The 18,249-nt window shown below is 47.4% G+C and overlaps 1 protein-coding gene across 1 annotated transcript in view; it reads left to right on the forward strand.

The window, feature by feature from the left end:
• NOL10 (nucleolar protein 10) overlaps window positions 1-13,389 on the forward strand; it is an 88,365-nt gene extending 74,976 nt beyond the window's left edge. The window contains exons 20-21 of the mRNA XM_067703695.1: window positions 6,558-6,660; window positions 12,575-13,389. Of these exons, the coding sequence (XP_067559796.1) occupies window positions 6,558-6,660; window positions 12,575-12,694 (223 nt within the window). The 3' untranslated portion in view covers window positions 12,695-13,389. The remainder of the gene's footprint in view (window positions 1-6,557; window positions 6,661-12,574) is intronic.
• The last annotated feature ends 4,860 nt before the right edge of the window (window positions 13,390-18,249 follow it).

Consider the following 18,249-nt stretch of genomic DNA (forward strand, 5'->3'; position numbering starts at 1 on the left):
CTGGCAAATTCTGAACTTGTAATATTTTAATGTTATTTAATGAAGCATTGAACCATTTATCCTTCAGACAGCTATAGTGATTCCTTATGTTTATTCTGTGAGTTACCACAAGGCGACCAACAAAACACAACATCAGAAGCAAGTGTATTATGTTTAAAAGTTCACTTGGACTTGCCCAACCGTAAAACCATTTCTATAAAGGGAAAAGTGAAGAGTGAATCCTGACCGGGTGCTTGAGTGAGTCCTTTGCTTGACGTAGTAACAAGGCTTTAGGTAAATGCACATGTCTGTCAGCACCTTTTCATATGCCTTCCAGTATGCTGCGCTTTGTTTGTGTGTCTGCTCATCCACCTGGCAGCCTCCCCACCCACCCATTCATCAGTCAGTCATTCATCGGGTGCCTCATGTGAGCAAAGTGCTATTCTAGGCCTGGGGGATGGAAAGGAAAAGCACAGCTCACATGCCCGTTGCATTCCCATTCTCGCTGACACTGTGAGCTGTTCAGAGGCCTGGGGAACGTGTACAAGGAAGAAAGAGGGTCAGTTTTTAGAGATTTGAGGGCATCTTTATTAGAGGTCCTATTAAAACTGGTCTCTTGAAAGAAAAAGATGAGCACGGAAAGCAGGGTGGGAAAGCTGGCATTCTAGGCTGAGGGAGCGGCGTGGAGGGAGGACTGCTGTGTGGAAGTGAGGGAAGCGCTCTCGTTGTGCAGCGAGAGCGCAGAGTGAGTGGCAGGGGCACAGCTGATGAGCCGGAGAGGCGTGTTAGGCCCCGACCCAGGTCCTGGCGGGCCAGGGAAGGGTTTGGGCTAAGATGAACGTGATCAGATCTGCTCAGCCCCTCCTCCCAACGATGGAAATACTTACACAGTAAAAGCAGTACATGTTTGTTGTAGAAAATAAAAACATAAGCGAAAAAGTCCCTATTTCCCAGAGACTGTTATGAAATACCGCAGTTTTAGAGAGAATGCAGGGAGAGACTGGGCCTGTGAGGTCAGCTCACACACTGCACAGCAGTCCTGGTGGGAAGTGACGAAAGCCTGAAGTGTGGGGTGGAGAGGAGCCTGAGTATTCATAAGTACGTCTAAGAATAAGACACACACACTACAGCACTGTTTGGTCACTAATTTAATGTCACAAGAGTCAGGGGTGACGTTGAAATGTCTAGCAATGTTGCCACCGAGATAAGGGATACAGAATGAAAAAACAAATTTAAGGCTAAAGTATTGAGCCAGGTGTTCAGCACATTAAGTCTGCAAGACCCAAATGTCTTCTTGGTAATGTCCAGCTGACAAATGGAAATGTAGGAGGTGGGCCAGAGACATTGGTTTAAGAGATACCAGCTTCATTGTGGGACTGAAACTGTGGCATAAAAAAGACTTCCCACCATTATGTAGAGGGAGATGAGGGCTAAGAGTGGAGCCCTTGGGAACAAGTATTTTTCTTGTGTCTATGATGAAAACCATACACCTCTCTGACAGCATACAAGTGCATGCAAAGTAACACATGTGATTTTAGCGGTGTTGGGAATATATCGCTAGGCTGGGGCTGAGAATTCTGATTTCGAGGGCTGGTAAAGGAGAATGTGGGCAGTAAACATTACTAAGGAGCTGCCCAAGAGGCGGGAGGAAAACGAAAGAGCCAAACATGGAGAGACTTTCACCGAGAGGGGCGTGGCTCGAATGTCAGGCGGAGCACGGGAGGCCCCGGAATGGAGATTGGAAAAAGGCCGTAGGAAGAGTGTCTTATTGCGATGAATTTCTCAGGATTGATGAATGAATGGGAGATAAAAGAATATTGTGAGCAATTAGCATAGATGGTTCTCTCAAGACATTGGCAGTGAAAGGAAGGTATTCAGAGCCAGTAACTTGATAGGAAAGGGTTTCTAGGCTTGAGAGATGTGACTGATCAGGACGCAGAGAGGAAGGGGAGAGTGAAGAAGTGAGAGACTGGACTGAATTGGCAGAGCTAATTAGGTGAGCAGTCCGGAGTGAATGGGGCCAGGAGCACCAGTACATCTTCAGAGACAAGGGAGAGAAGTCAGGATGGGTGGAGGTGATTGCGTTTCTAGGTAGAAAGATTGGGAGTTCACGCCAGCTGGCCGCCGGCAGGAATCTGGGCACATCAGCCTCTTCAGTTACCTGGGGCAGCCTCGGTCTGCAGCAGGTGATGTAAATATTGGAGGTGTCTGTTGGTAAACCCCAGAGAAAGAGTCCTTGGGATAACTTTCTAAATTTCAGTAGTTGAGGGTAGCTCCTCTTCTTGGGTAATAAATACTACATGCTAGGTGGCCCTTTCAGCCCAATTCATGAAAGCATTCTTTGAAGCACCTACCCTCTGGTAGGTCCTGGAAATTCAAAGATTTTTAAGACATTGTTTGCCTTTGACGACCTCATCTTCTTCACCAGCTACTTCAGTAGCTCTTGGTGAGCTGCTTATCATGTCTGCAAACTTATCCACTTTAAATAACTATGGCCAGTTTTTACTCTTCAGCTAATTTTCTTCACTGACTGTGGATAAGCACTAAAAGAACGCAGTCTCGTTTTTAATATAAACATTTTTAAAATCTAATTTTGAAAGCAGTTTAATTCCAAACTTTCACTTTAAAAAAAAGAGAATCTTTTATTACTCCAGTAATATGTGCTCCAGTAATACACGAGCATATTATCATTGTAATACTTAGGAACACAGGATGGAAGGTGAAAGTCTCTTCTTACCCACACTCCCTTCCTGAGGTCCTGCGCCGGGCGCCTTCTTAGGTTTCAGTCACTCCTGTATATGCACACACTCACGTGTACAGTTCTAGCTTTTCTGCCTTTGACATGAAAGGATTGCACTAACCTTGTTGCTGTTTCATGTGCTCTTTTCACTGAACAATAAGTTTTGAAATTTTTTCCTGGTAAATACATGGAGGTCTGCCTTATGGCTGCATAAATATTTCATGAAGGGCTTCCCTGGTGGCACAGTGGTTGGGAGTCCGCCTGCTGATGCAGGGGACACGGGTTCGTGCCCCGGTCCGGGAGGATCCCACATACCACGGAGCGGCTAGGCCCGTGAGCCGTGGCCGCTGAGCCTGCGCGTCCAGAGCCCGTGCTCCGCAGCGGGAGAGGCCACAACAGTGAGAGGCCCGCGTACCGCCAAAAAAAAAAAAAAAAAAAACTTCATAGACTGCCTTACCTAGTGATGGAATTTGCTGGACCGAAAGAGGTGTGTGGTCAGTTTGGCCAGATCGGCCTCCAGAAGGGCTCTGGGCCCTGTGCCCTCTTGCCAGGGTGCCTGTTTCCCCACACTTGCAACAACACTGGCCGTCAGGGATCTTCTCAAGTTTGAACTGAGCTGCACACTGAGATAACCGATCTCGTGGTTGCTTGAACTTGTATCTGCTGAGATAGAGACTTTGAAGCCACGAGTGCAAACTGAAAGCACTGAAATAGTTTCCAGTAACCTTGACAGCGTATGTAAATATTTGTCAAAGTTACATATTTAAAACGAAGTACTTAAATTTTAGGTACTTGTGTTTCTCCATTCTCTTCTTACTCCCTTTGATGTAGACGGTGTGGGGGTGATTCCTTTCTGTTAAGCTCATTTCGCTCTTCTCAACGCTGTACTAAAGCAGGTGCCTTTAGGTACGTCTTCCAGTCCCCTACCTCCCTTTCCTCACAGAGTGATTTAAAAACGCTGTGAAGGAGCATTATTTTTAATTAGTTTTAATTAAGGAAATAGATACGTGTGTGTGTGTGTTTTAAAGCCTCAAAGAAGTAAATCATTCAGCTGTCTTGGGGCATCTAATAAATATCCAATTTGATTTTTTTCCCCTCGTAGTGTATGCCCGTTTTTCTTCTTGCTTTTAATGCAGCCGCACTGATCGTGTAGGTTCTTCTCCCCATACCCTCTCCATCCCATACTGAGTCATTCCTGTCACTTTCCACCTTCTGCAGCCCATGTCTGTCTTCTCAGCAGTCCCCGCAGGTGTGGGGGAGTTTTGATCGTCTTGTGACCGGCAGGGGGGTACTTTCTCCCTAAACCTCTTAACTTCACCGTCAGTTACAAAGCAGCCAGAGGCCCGCGACCCGAAGCCTAGACAGGAGGAGGAGCAGGACGGAGGACCGGCCAGCGCTGGGCGAACGGGAGCAGGACGGGCGGGGGTGCGGGGGTTCTGCCTTTTCCTCTAAGGTTACAGTAGACAGTTTTCAGGGGCCTGACTGCGTCTTCAGTCCCCTCTGAGCGAATTCACACTTCGGGAATTCAGGCTTCGGGACGGGTGGTTCACAGCCGCTTTCCACACGCCGCCTTTAAGGGGAGGGCAGCGGGGCCTGCTTTACTGCGGGAGCCTCTGCCCTCGGCCCCTGCGTCTGATCCTGTGCCACGGCTCCTCCTAAAGCTTAGGGCTCTCCAAGCAGCCGAGGCAGAACAAGTTTCTGCAGGTGCCCGGCCAGGTACACGGAGAGGAGACCAGAGCTCCTCTGCCCTACCTGCAGGAAATAGGTCACCCTGAAAAGAGGAGTCATTTCCCACAGTTGACTTAAAAAGTCTTTTTCTTCCCAAATTAGTGTTCTCTGTGTACCACCTTGTCTCAGTGGCTCCATACTTACTCAGAATTCCTGTTACCTTTAAAATCTCAGCACTTGTAGCTCTGAAAGGAAAGAACAAAAGTGCAATGAAGGGTTGGAGGAATTTGCAGAGCTGACGTGAGTCACAGGCGCGCCGGAGTCAGTTTACACGTCACCCTTGAGTTCTGCTCAAGTGAAAAAAAGGCGAAACCAAACCTTAATTTCTCATTCAGTTTGTCATGTGGAAGCTTGTCATTTAGAATACTTAGTGGACACATTTCCTGAGCAAACCTTTATAAATCAGGCTTGGTCTGACACACGCCTGGAAACAAGGAATTCTTCAGGTGGAGTCCTGGTTTTAGGCTTGAATCCTTCTGTGGCCTGGGGCAAGTCAGAGAACATCATGCCTCCCTTTGTGCCATCTATAGAGGATAAACGCTTCTGTCTCAGGAATGTTGAAAGAATTAGTCTGTTAAGAACCTTGAAGATGAAAAGTACTTTAAAAGTGCTTCTTAATAACATTATTGCTTAGAAAACAGTGCCACTTTTATGCTAACCACGTTTATGTCTCAAATCATGTAAAAAAGGTATGTTTAGTACTAACTAGTAGTCATAAACTAGAGGTAGGGCTTTCAAAGGTGTAAACATCAAACATTGGCTTCAGAATTTCAAAGGAGCATCATTTTGTCTAATGGATCATTTAGGAGCTGTGTTCTACTCAGTAATTAGTTACGAAGATCATATTTCAGGAAAAAGAAGACCCTTTCACACAGTGCGCACACCCCCTTTTAAATTCAACCAAGTTTTTTCATATTAACTTTTAAAAAGAGTGCACAGTTTTAAGTTGGTGCAAGGAGGATTGGAAAGGGAAGTATATTTACGTTTTTTTGAGGAAGGAACCGAATAGAAGAGAAAACCATATTCTTGTTTTTTGTTCCCTCTCTTCTCCCCTCCTAGTTTCATCCCAGGGATATGAGGGTGTTGCTTTTAGCCTTTTCTAGAAGGGCTAGAGCTAACTTTAAAACTTACTCAAAATGTCTATCTTTAGGCTTAATTCTGTTTTTTCGCTCTAAACCAGCTTAACAATGATCTGGTTTTATAATAATCCATTATTATAAGAACATTCAATGAAGTGTTGTATAACTGGTACAAAATTCAAATTTAACGTCTTGATTGTTGTAGCTGGCAGTCAGTTGCCGGGCACAGCAAACCATAACAGTGACAAAGATTATAAAAAGAGACCTTAGAAACATGATCAAGAAATAAAATGAAATTGAAATTTTGGGCAAATTGTGTCGGAAAGGGTAATTCAGGTAAGAAATTGAAAGGAAAACACCTGGAGAAGTAGCAGTGACTAGGGCTGGATCAGATAGAATTTACCCTCAGTGTAACTGCTCTCGTTCTCTCTGTGTAATCAGACGAGTATTCACGTTTCACGTTGGTCATACGGTAGGTGATGAGTGTGGTCCACGAGCTAAGACCGAGTGAAGGACAAATCAGAATTCTCATAGCACTTCTCTGTGGCTCGACCTGGAGAGCTGCCTTTGTGTTGAGGCCTTTGTAGAAGGTGAATGAGTTGCCGAGATGCTCACATACCTAACTCATGCGTGGATTACATATAAAATGCTTTAGCAGCGTAAGTGCCGCTGACTATTACGGTAAATTACAGGCTTCAGAAATATTGCTCCTTTGCCTTTTGGCTTCAGAAATGTGATTTAGTAAGATAAGTAGCAACCATTGAAATATGTGGAACCCCCACTTAAAATATTAAATTAGTGGGTGTTTGGGGCAGCCATTGTTTCTACTAGGGATCTGCTGAGTCTGAATAATGACGGTTTGAGTGCCCGCGATTCTCTCCATTGATTGTATTAAACGAATGCCATTTTCTGTCTTTACTAAATTTGTGAAAGATCATTCTTCGTGTGATCAATTCTAATTAAAACTTGTTTCAAATGGTAAATCGAAACAAAATGCTAATTAATACGTTATTCTCTTAAATTTCCTGCAGTAAAACCCTTGAAGACCGGTTGAAACTCGAAGCGAAAAATGGGACATTGAGTGTATCGGACACCACGGTTGGCAGCAAACAGTTGACATTTACATTAAAGAAGGTAAGTTGCTTTTTCATGTTCTTTTTTAATTTACAGAAGCAAAACAGGCCTCCAGTAGTGTTGTGTGTGTGACCTCAGAGCTGCCTTCCCAGGCTTTTCCCCTGTTGAGCTGTGCTCTCTTCAGGCATCTTTCCTGCAGCCAGGACGCGTCCTGGGCCGCAAGCACACGGCTTGGCCTCGGCAGAGCTGGCGTGTTTCTGGTGTCCTGAGGGAGACAGGGCCTCAGTGACCCCAGGCTTGGTACTGTTGGTGAGGAGCTGCCGTCTGGTTTCTGGGTGGCTGGACCACCTGAATAGGGCCTTCTGAAGCACAAGTCGTGGCCTCCTGTGGTATAATGGAATAGTTCAGGCTCACATGGACTGAAAGGAGATCAAGAACTGGTGAGTTCTGATGTGTTCATGGCAGTAAGATCAGCTTGTCCAGGGTAGGTAGTTTCTGTCGGTAGTAGGTTATTCTAAACTGACTTATAACAGTCATTTCTTCAGCCGGCTTTGGTGATGCCTGGCACCGATTGAAGGAGGAATAAGCTGCTTTAAATATTTGCTGGGAACTCATGGGTGACGCTCTTGCCAAGTCTTGGCTCCCTGTGCACCGATGCCGAACACAAATACAGAGATTTGGAAGCTAAGAAGTGAAGAGGCTTTTTATTTTCTTTGCCAGGCAAAGGGAAGACACAATAGGCCAGCGCCTCAAGAACTGTGCCCCCGCTGCCCGGGGAGGTACAGGGATTCTTATAGGGGAGTTCGCAGTCCGAAGTGAGTGATAAGGGTCAAAATGGTGAAGGTCTTACATTCTTCTTCTTCTTGCATTATTTCAAGACAGTCCCCACTGGAGTCAGGCAACCAGGTAATTGGGTCCAGCAGCCCGGTAATTGGGTCCGTTAGTCTCTGGGTTATCGGTCTGTGACCTCCTTTCTGAAGTGCAAACGGCTACAAGGGGTGATTTGCTACAAGAGATTACAGGGAGAGCAAATCCCAGGTGTAGAATGTAAATTACACAGGATTAGGGGTGACAGGTTAGCTTTGTGAAGGACAGATCTAACTACAGACACTACAGATTAGTAACGGTTAAAATAAAACTAGGATTGATTAACTCGTTCAGGCCAGGTTATGTTTCTTCTCTAGCCTGTTCACTGATCCCTTTATTTTTCTTTGTTCTCAGGAGAGGGAAAACTTCATTTCTATTTTTGCTACATGGGTTTATTTGTCAAATTTTTTTTCTCATTTAGTCAGTCTTCCTTAATATACATTGTCTCCAAGAGGGAAAGAGTGACAAAGACTCCGCCTCTGATTCTTTTTTAAAATTGAGTTCTAATTCACATATCATAAAATTCATCCTTTTAAAGTGTACATACAGTTCAGAGGTTTTAGTATATCACCAAGTTGGGTGTTCATTACCACTGTCTAAATCTGGAACGTCCTCATCGCCCCAGAAGGAAACCCCTTGTGCAATCACCCCGTACTCACATCTCCCCTGCCTAGTGGTTTGCCTGTTCTAGACACTGTGTATCAGTAGAATCATACAACATGTTTTCCTTTGCGCCCAGCTTCTTTCGCCTTAGCATGTTTTAAAGATTAATCCATGTTGTAGCATGTGAAGAACTTTATTCCTTTTTATGACTGGTATTTCATTGTGTGGATATACCACATTTTGCTTATCCTTTAATCTGTTGATGGACATTTGGGTTGGGTTTTTTTTTTGTTGTTATTATGAATAATGCTGTTGTGAAAATTCAGGCCTATGTTTCTGCATGGACTCATGTTTTTATTGCTCCTGGGTATATACCTAGGAATGGAGCTGCTGAGCCATATGATAACTGTTTAACCTTTTGAGGAACGGCTAGACTGTTTCCCAAAGTGGCGGCACCATTCTACACTCCCACCCGCAGTGTATAACGGTTCCACTTTATCCCCTTCCTTGCCAACACTTGTTATTGTTCGTCTTTTTTATTGTTGCCATCCTAGTGGGTGTGAAGTGGTATCTCATTATGGTTTTGATTTACATTTTCCTGGTGACTAATGAGGGTAGAGCATCTTTTCATGGGCTTATTGGCCATTTGTATATTTTCTTTGGAGAACTGTCTGTTCACATCCTCTCCCATTCATCTCTGATCCTTTGACAGTTCTCTTGGTGTCATCAGGAGGCTTGGCAAATGATAAGGACACTTTTTTTCTTAGTTACCATCCATTATCCATTGTATTAGATACAATAAAAAGAAAAAGCAAAAAAAAAGAAGAAAAGTTGTTTTTTCCTTGTGATGAGAACTCTTAGGATTTACTGTCTTAACAGCTTTCATGTAATATAATACAGCAGTGTTAGCTAACTGGAAGTTTGTATCTTTTGACCACCTTTCTCCAAGTCCCCCCTCCTCCCACCCCGCCTCAGAACATCTTTATTATAAGCGTAAGAAGCGTTTCAGTTAAATCTGCCTCCATTTAGAGCAAATTTGCACTCTTACACTTCTCATTTAAATAAGCCAAAACTGGCTCTGTGTTCAGATGAACTAACTGTGCCTGTACCTAGTTTCTTAGAAATTCTCTGTGTACCGTCAAACATTTCCCGATTCCCCCTGAAGTCCAAGAGGCCGAGGGGGCGTCAGGCGCACGGCAGCTGTGGGAGGACCTCAGGCTCGCGGCTGCCCTGGCCCTGCGCTCCCTCTGTGGCACGGAGTGAGCTTCAAGGCGGATGCATGCACACTCCTTTCCCACTTTTTCCCCTTAATTGGAAGGTACTGAGTTGAATATCAGGTTGTAATTCGTGGTAAAGTGAAAATAATATGGTTCTGATTTTCTTGGGTGTTTTCCCCCCGAAAACAAAAGCAACACTGAGTAAAAAGTACTTAACACAGCCTCGTGGTTGGGTCCAGCAGAGGCTTGGGAACTATTCGGGGGATGCATCAGTTGGTGTTTGGCTCATGCCTGTTTTATCACTTGGCTAACAGAAGTTTAACTATTAAGTCTTAGTTTTACTTAAGAATATTTAGGGAATTGTTTGTATATTTGTTTATACAGATCGTTTCATACTAGGGGTACGATATAGTCAGGTAAGATCTCGAGTTTCCCCAGTATTTTCATATGTGAATCAAACTGAGGGAGAAAACCTGTGCTTTAATGTTACTTAAAATTGTGAGGTGGCAGAACTGGGACTAGGCCCCAGATCCTGTTTCAGATGCCCTGCAGTTCAGTCCCTCAGGGGCGCTGGGCCGCCGCTAGTGCGAGGGCGTGGGTTTGTGTTCATCCTCCCCTGCCTCTGTGACAGGGCTGCCGTGGCTGTAGGGGAGGGAGTCGGGACAGGAGCAAGGAGGGGAGTGAGCTAGTTGGCTCTTCGGTCATAGCAAATGGGTCACGTGGTGGCGACGTCTTCCAAATACAGCCTCTTTTCAGAAGGGGGCTGATGAGAGGTTTTTCTGGACAGGGGTTTGTCTGCAGGACGATCGCTCTTGCATACGAGCTCCTGCGTAGGCTCCTGCCTTGTGGGAACCAGTGGGCAGGGCCTCATGGAAAGGGGCTTTGCCACCGGACACATAAGGGAAATCTACCACTGATGTCTGTATTAGAGACGCATAACAGCACCTGACTTAGAAGCCCCACCCAGAACACCTTGTTTATCTTTATTTTATTTTCCCAAAGTTATTTGGACAAGAAGCACTTTTTTTAGGGATACTTTTTTAAAAAAATAAATAAATTTATTTATTTTTGGCTGCGTTGGGTCTTTGTTGCTGCGCACGGGCTTTCTCTAGTTGCAGCGAGCGGGGGCTACTCTTTGTTGCAGTGTGCGGGCTTCTCGTTGCAGTGTGCGGGCTTCTCATCGCGGTGGCTTCTCTTGTTGTGCGGAGCCGGGCTCTAGGTGCACGGGCTTCAGTAGTTGCGGCACGCAGGCTCACTAGTTGTGACTCGCGGGCTCTAGAGCTCAGGCTCAGTAGTCGTGGCGCACGGGCTTAGTTGCTCCGCGGCACGTGGGATCTTCCTGGACCAAGGCTCGAACCTGTGTCCCCTGCACTGTCAGGTGGATTCTTAGCCACTGTGCCATCAGGGAAGCCCCAGGGATACTTTTCAACATGCAAAACCAAATTCACTGATTCACAGGCGTCTTGATGACACCGTTATTTGGTCTGCTAGGGAGTATGCAGTTTCCCTCGGGGTTTCTGACTTTTCTGTTAACAAATGTGTATCAGATGCCTGCTCTGTGCCACGTTCTGGGGATGCACAGAACAAGGCCGACTTGGTCTTTGCCACCGCAGTCCTCAGGCGCTAGAGGGGGTACACATACAGTCACATCGCTGTAGTGTGGGACGTGCTCCCAGGGAGGCCCGGGGCTGTGAGTGTCGGGCCTGGCCTGGACCATGGAGTGCGGGGCGGATGAGTGAGGGGCAGGCTGGATCTTAGAGTCAAGTCAGAGCCTGGGTGGGGCAGGCAGGGTTCCAGGCGCGCTCGGGGATCTGAAGGCGCCTATGCGTGCGAAACAGCCATCTTGGGGAGGGGAACTGTGGCTTTGGGTGTAACTAGCAAGACGTGTAGAGTTGTCCTGTGGGGCCTGGTGAGTAGGTCATGTTCAATTTTAACCTCAATCCTAAGAGCCGTGGAAAGTTATTGAGAAGCTCTAGTTAGCAGAAGACTACATACTGTTTTTATTTTTAAAAAGTCCTGTGGCTGCAGGCTCCTCCCCTGCAGTGAGGGGCCCGTGGGGTGCAGACAGCACCCCGGCCTGGGACGGGGCCAAGGTAGAGCTAAGGGGAGGAGTACACAGGGCAGGCTTTATTGTGAAAAGGCTTTGCAAAAATGGTAATAGTCAGAAAAAGAAGTTAAATAATTATTCGGAATCTCTAAGAGTCTCCTAGAATAGGGGCGATTCATCTCTTTTTGGTCTTATAAATTGCTTTCCTTTCTCACGATTCCCTCACTTTCCAACTCTTTAAAATATTGAATGATACCAGCTGGAAGTGAACACAGGGACTTTCTCTTCAAGACTAAAATACAAATAGTATTTTCAGGTGCATGGAAAATACAGGTCACAGGCAGGCAGGCTGCGTACGTAGGTGTCTATAAGGCAGTGGTTTTCAACCTTTAAAAATTTGTCCCTGCCACTGCTTTCACAGTTACCTTCTGTCAGTTCCACCGGCTAAGATTTTTTTTTTTGAGTTTCATGGTTAGGAGTTTGTATTATCCAAACCACCAAAAATGTTTTTAAAACTCTATAGCTCTTACCTTCATTGCGGATTCTGCGTTGAAACTCCTCTCTTTTAAGAATTTCTGCTAAACGTAGTGAAACTGTTTGGAGGAGGTCTGGCTCTCGCCTGAGTGTTGAGAACGGTTCCTTTCAAGCAGTCCGCCTAGCACCCACGCGCCTGTTCCAGCCATGAACTTGTGACTGATGTGTCTGCCGAGCCTTTATCAGCATTTAATGGTAGATCTCTGCCTTTCAAGGGGAGTTTGACTTTCTGGAAATAGCCAAAAACTCTTTGGAACCAGCTCTGGAGACTGAACGCTTAATCATGGGTGGGTTATTATACGCTTTCAGGACACAGAAGTACTTTTGTGTCTTTAAGACAGTCTGAGTAAACTAATGAATGTCTCTGGCTTGTAAACGAAAGACAGTTCTACATGAGAAGTCGTGGACATCTTGAAACTAATAGCGTCCTCTTAAAATTGGCTCTCCTGGGAGGGGCCGTGTTGTGTGGGGAGTTGGAAAGCCAGCCTCAGACTGTGTGGTTTAGACCCGTGTGTCAAGGCCGTTCTCTTACCCAGGGGGTTAGGATTTCAGGTTTCACAGTGACCGTAAAGGTTGGCCCTCGTCCTGCTGTCCCTGCCGGAGCAGGGCAGTGATTGGTGGTTGTGCTGTTGGCGTTCTGATGGTCACAAAAAAGGGGTGTTGGCCTTCCCTTTCTCTTTCTCTCTCATTTAATCTTCTCTTTTAGTCGGAACAGCAGAAGCAGCAGCAGGAGGCTGCGAAACTGCACCGACAAGAGAGGAAGACCCTCCGCCGTTCAGCCGGTCACCTGAAGTCCAGGCCCAGGAGAGGACGGCCGTTCCACTGAGTCTGGAACCGATCCCACGTGTGGTTGGGAGGAGCTTTTCTCCCCTACTTGACCATCGTTAGAGGGTGTTGTCTGCGCCGGGGACGCACGCTCCCGGAGCCCCGCGGAAACCCTCGCTGCGTCTGCAGGGGTCGACATCTGGCAGCCGGTCCCAGGCCTCTGGTCAGACTGCGGGGCTGCGCCCGCTGGCCATGCGGTGCCCCCAGGGCTCCCCGAGAACATTGTCCCTTTCCCCGGTTTTAATCAAGTAAACGAGGTGGCGGTTTTTGAATATTGTGAAACGTGCACCGTGACGTGAGAGGTTCTCTTGTGCTGAAAACCAGGACTGACGGTCTTCCAGAAACTTTCTCTCACTGCCTGCCACCATCCATGAATCAACCACCCCGAGATGCCATTCCTGTCTTGCCCGACTTGTGCGCGTCGGTCGTGTTTATGTTTATGAGGATATGCTGGTAGCTGTGTTGCTTGTTTATGTGTTAGTTTGGGATTTTTTTAAATATATTTTTATACCAAGAGAATATAAAGTAATGGTAATAACAGTCTAAAACAAGAAGTGGAAGCTACTGGATATTCTTTTAACTTGGCACAAGATTAAATACAGATTTTTTTTATTATTCTGTTTCTTAAGTGTAATTAGAGACATACTGGCTGGAGAAAACGTTTATAAAAATAAATGCTTTCATTTGAACAGCCTCTTGGAGAGAGACCCACTCCTTGAGTTAATTTGAAAAATAACTTTGGTTTCCTTAGTTTTTTGTGTATGAATGCGATTTTGGAGACGCGTTTCTTTATGTACAACTGGGATAGTGACTCCTTGGATTGTGAATGATAGAATCTAACTTGAAATGCCGTGAGCCAAGAGGCAAAGGCGTCAGTTAACACAGCCAGGCTGTCGAGCCTTAGCTGCCTCGGGACACCTGGATCCAGGCCTTCCAGACTCAGGCCCGTCTGCCCTCCTTTCTTTTCTCCCTCCTGTTTCAACATTACTCCTGTTTGCTCAGGTCTCCCCTCTTCTCTTCCTGCACCCCCTCCCCGTTATATCTCCGCTTCTGTGCAGACTGGCCTGCTCCCCCAGGCGGGGAACGGCATGGGTCACACTGTTACCTCTGTGGTCTGAGAGAGAGTAGGCACGCGCATGTGTGTGTGTCTGTGTGTGTCTGTGTCTGTGTCTGTGTGTCTGTGTGTGTGTGTACGTACAGACACAGTCACCAGAAAGAGACTCTGGTTACATGGGCAGCCAACCCAACTTGTGTTGTGATACCAGAGGGTCCCGCACCTGTTTGGTACTTTGCTTTCTCAGCTCGTCCCCTGAGCTATTCACGGGGCTTCAGCTCTCTGTGGCTCGCTTTTCTGTCTCCCACGCTGCTGTCTTCAGAAGCTGGGAGTTTGAGAAGAACTTAAAGAAGGACACTGCCAGCTGGAGTTTTTCCCCAGGGGTTGAGGGTTGTGCTCCAGACCTGTTTCCTGGGATTAGGCTCTTCCGTACATACACCTGGCCTTCCCGGGCCCCCCTTTTCCTTCTTCGGGGCCCTCCGTGTGACGTGGGGAGCCAGTACACCATGTGCCAGATTCCAGAAGCAGTGCCGCAGCTGGCAGAGGGGCCTCGTTCGCCCTGTGAAGCTAGGGCTCGTCTGAGTCCAGAGCATCGCCAGGGCCAGGAGGATGGTGTGGACCCATTCTGGACGCTTGGGACGCTGGCAGCGGGGCCGGCCTGACCCAGGGTGGGGTCCCAGGCCTGTTGCTACCAGTTCCGTACACACTGACCGTAACTTCTCTGAGTCTCGTTTCCTCCTGTAAGCAGGCCTGATGCTTCATTTCGGTGAGGAGCGAATGCGGCCCGTACGTGCACGAGCACCTCGCCGGGTTCAGGAGTGCTGGAGGAAGTGCTCGCTCAGCAGCCACGCCCCTCCCCTCTGCACACGCGCCCCTCTGAACTCAACACATTCTTTTTTTTTTTTTTTAAATTAATTAATTTATTTATTTATTTTTGGCTGTGTCGGGTCTTAGTCGTGGCGTGCGGGCTTCTCTCTAGTTGTGGTGTGCGGGCTCCAGAGCGCGTGGGCTCCGTGGTTGTGGCACGCGGGCTTAGTTGCTCCGTGGCATGTGGGATCTTAGTTCCCTGGCCAGGGATTGAACCCGCGTCCCCTGCATTAGAAGGTGGATTCTTAACCACTGGACCCCAGGGAAGTCCCTCAACGTATTCTTTAATATCAAGATTTTCCTAGAGCAAGGTGCCCCTCAGCTTTTGTTCTGGGGGAGTCCTGAAAGGGCAGATGGAGGGCCTGAGCTGAAGCTGTGAGGGACATTCGAGAAAAAGTTGCTGGATAGATAGAAAGCTGCAGAGCGCATCCTCCAGGCACCGCTGTTCCCCTAGCGACCCCTGAAACAGGCCCACCTCTTCAGGGTGGCGATTCCTGAAGCACCTGCTACAATCCCCCCATTTCTTTGAAGTCTTCTGTTTTAAAAATGTTAAACACGAGTTTCGTGCTCCATAATTTCCCTGTGTTTCTGATAGCTTCCTCAGCAACCCGATGATGTGGCCGTGCTTCTCCAGGGCAGGGGGTTCCTGAGCCAGTAGGAGAGGCCCAGCCTAAAGCTGGGGGCGTGGGTCTTACCTCAGGACCACCCTGCGGTTACTGCATCATGACTTCTCTAAGCCTGCCTGTACCAGATCCCCTTCGTTCTCTGACACCCCCGACCTGATGCCTAATTTTTTTTTTTTTTTTGGTCCAACTATTAAAAGAAAGTTGCTTCCAGCAGCTGGGGCAGTGGTTACTTTTGGAGAGAGGGGAAAGTGGTTGAAGGGGGACATGATGGGGCATCTATAGCACCTGGTTGATTCCAGTCCTTAACCTGGGAGCTGAGCTACTCTCATGACTTGTACACTTTTCTGTGTCATGTTATACTTCAATTAAAGTCATAAGAAACAGAATTATTTCATCAAAGTCACATGTACCCATGATAACAAATTCCCAACTAATCCGTAACTACTAACAGTAGAAGGTATATCCTCTTAAATGTCTGTGAACAGCTGTGTACTCTTACCATACTTACCACGATACCAACGAACCGTGCTATATGAGATGTTCCTCATACCATAGCGTGCTGTTCAAGTACCGTTCATGGACGTCTTCTTATGCCTGCAGCTGAAATGATTAAAGTTCCTAATACAGTTGTACGGGTTTCCACCTCATGAAAGACCTGCCTCACTTATCCTCCAGCTGCCATGAGAAGAATGGGCAGAAGCGCTGAGGCCCTTGGGTGACTTGGGCGGGCCCGGACGGGGCGGAGGCGGTGGTGGTGGTGGGACCTGATTTGTTTTGAAGGTGCGTTGGCAGGATTAGGGCTGGGCTGGCGGCGCCGCATGAGGGGGAGAGGAGGCCGCGGCCCCAGTGCTGGGCCCCAGCCGAGCTGGTGTGGGACTGAGGGGGTGAGGACGGATTCCACTCGGGCTAGATCCGATCAGGTCCCTTCTCCTCTCGGAACCCTGCAGGGGCTGCCCTCAGAGCAAACACCCAGATCCTCAGAGCCTCCACGGCGTGATGCGGTCCGGCCCCTCTGCACCCCCTTCAGTTACTCCTCGTCACCATGTGATGCTGTTTCTGGAACACGCAGAGTGTTCTCTTAAGCCAGGGCCTCCACAGCTGCCCTTTCCTCTGCCTGGAGTGCTCTCTCGTCGGCCCACGGCATGTCTGTCTCACCTTTCGGGTCACGACCACCCTGTGTAGAATTGTCCCACCCCTGCTCCCGGCACCGATATCCACCACAATGTGCTTTAAGAGAAGAAAAACAAGCCAACAAACTTATTACTGTGGAAAATTTCAAACACAAACCAAAGTGGAGAACAGTTTAATGAGCTTCCGTGCACGCATTCATCTTCCAGCTTCAGTAATTAACCACAGAAGCTCATCCTGTTTCCTCTTTACTCCTGTCCATTGGCCCTTTGTTTTGAAGTGTTTTGATCCCCAGACATCATATCATTTTACAAGAAATATTCGTAGCGCTTTACTTGTTTATTGTTTATCCCATCCTCCACCCCACGCCAGAATGTGACTTCCGTAAGGGTAGGGAGATGGTTTTTTCTTTTCTTTTCTGGTCTGTTTTGTTTACTGCTGTGTATCCAGCACCTAGTACAATGCCTGGTTACATAGCAGCTACTTAATAAGTATTTATCAAATGAATAGCTGAGTCAAGTTAGATGAGGACGGAAGATCAGATTTGGGGTTGAATAGCAGAGGGATGATTCTCACTTGACAAGAGCTTGTACAGAGCTGAAAGGCCTAATTGAATAGTTCAGGAAAGAAGAGGAAAAAAGGCGTCAGAAGAAGTGACTACAGACAGCAGTTGGCAGGAGTTTGGGAATACAGGGGAACAGAAAATGTGAGATCAAGAGAGAGTTTTCTTTAAAACGGGAGAAATCCAGCATGACTGCACACTACTGGAAGTAAGCCAGGAAGAGGAAACGGTGACGTCAGAGAGGGGACAGCTACTGGAGTGGCATCCATCAGTAGGTTCAGCAGTTGCCGTTGCCGTGTAATTGCCCCAAAACACAGTGGCTTAACGTAACAGTTATCCAACAGCCTCAGTGGACCAGGAATTCAGGAGCAGCTTTGCTGGGTGGTTCTGACTCCTGGTCTCTCGTGAAGATACAATCAAGACGTCCGCCAAGGCCACAGTCATCTAAAGCCTTGACTGGGCCCAGAGGATCCCTCTTCCAAGCTCACACACATGGCTGTGGGCAGAAGGCCTCAGTTCCATGCCCCACGGGCCTCTCCATAGGGCTGCTCGAGTGTCCTCCCTCCCCCAGAGCAAGGGATCCCAGACAGCAAGAGAGACCAAGACAGAAGCCACTGTGCTTTTTATGACCTGGGGTCAGGGGTGGCACGTCATCACCTACCCTTTCTTTGATTTGTTACAGGTGAGTCACTAAGTACAGCCCGCTCACAGTGGGAGAGGAATTGGGTACCATCTTTTAAGTGGAGGGAGTATCCCGTAGGGTTGCCAGATAAAATACAGGGCACCCAATTCCATTTAAATTTCAGATAAACATAACTTATTAGTATAGCTATGTCCCCAATGTTGCATGGGGCGTACTTAGATTTAAAAAAATCATTCATCTCAAAATCAAATGTGATGGATGATCTGGTTTTTTTTTTGCTAGATTTGACAACCCTAGAAAGAATCTGTAGACAAACTTAGCACCCACACACTAGCCTGAGAGGGAATGGGGTAGAGTGCACAGAGACACCCACCTCACACAGACGCACGGGCAGAGGCCACTGGGGTTCAGATAGGCGGCAGGCAGGCAGGTGGACGTTCTCTTCTAATAGCTTCCGTTTTCTCATTGGGCCAAGGTGAGCTTCTTCCCCCGCTCACCGCGTCTTGAACTTCTGTGCTTACACACCAAGCTCACCCTTATTCAGAACCCTTTGTTCTGGCTGAATCTCTCAATCCCCAGGAACTGTCCATCCCGTTCCTTCTCTCCTTCCTGCCCCTCCACCCACCGTGAGCATCTCTGTAGAACACCAATTGCTTCCTCAGAGTAATAAAACACA

Source organism: Pseudorca crassidens, chromosome 14 (assembly GCF_039906515.1).
Source record: "Pseudorca crassidens isolate mPseCra1 chromosome 14, mPseCra1.hap1, whole genome shotgun sequence".
NCBI classification, from domain to species: Eukaryota; Metazoa; Chordata; class Mammalia; order Artiodactyla; family Delphinidae; genus Pseudorca; species Pseudorca crassidens.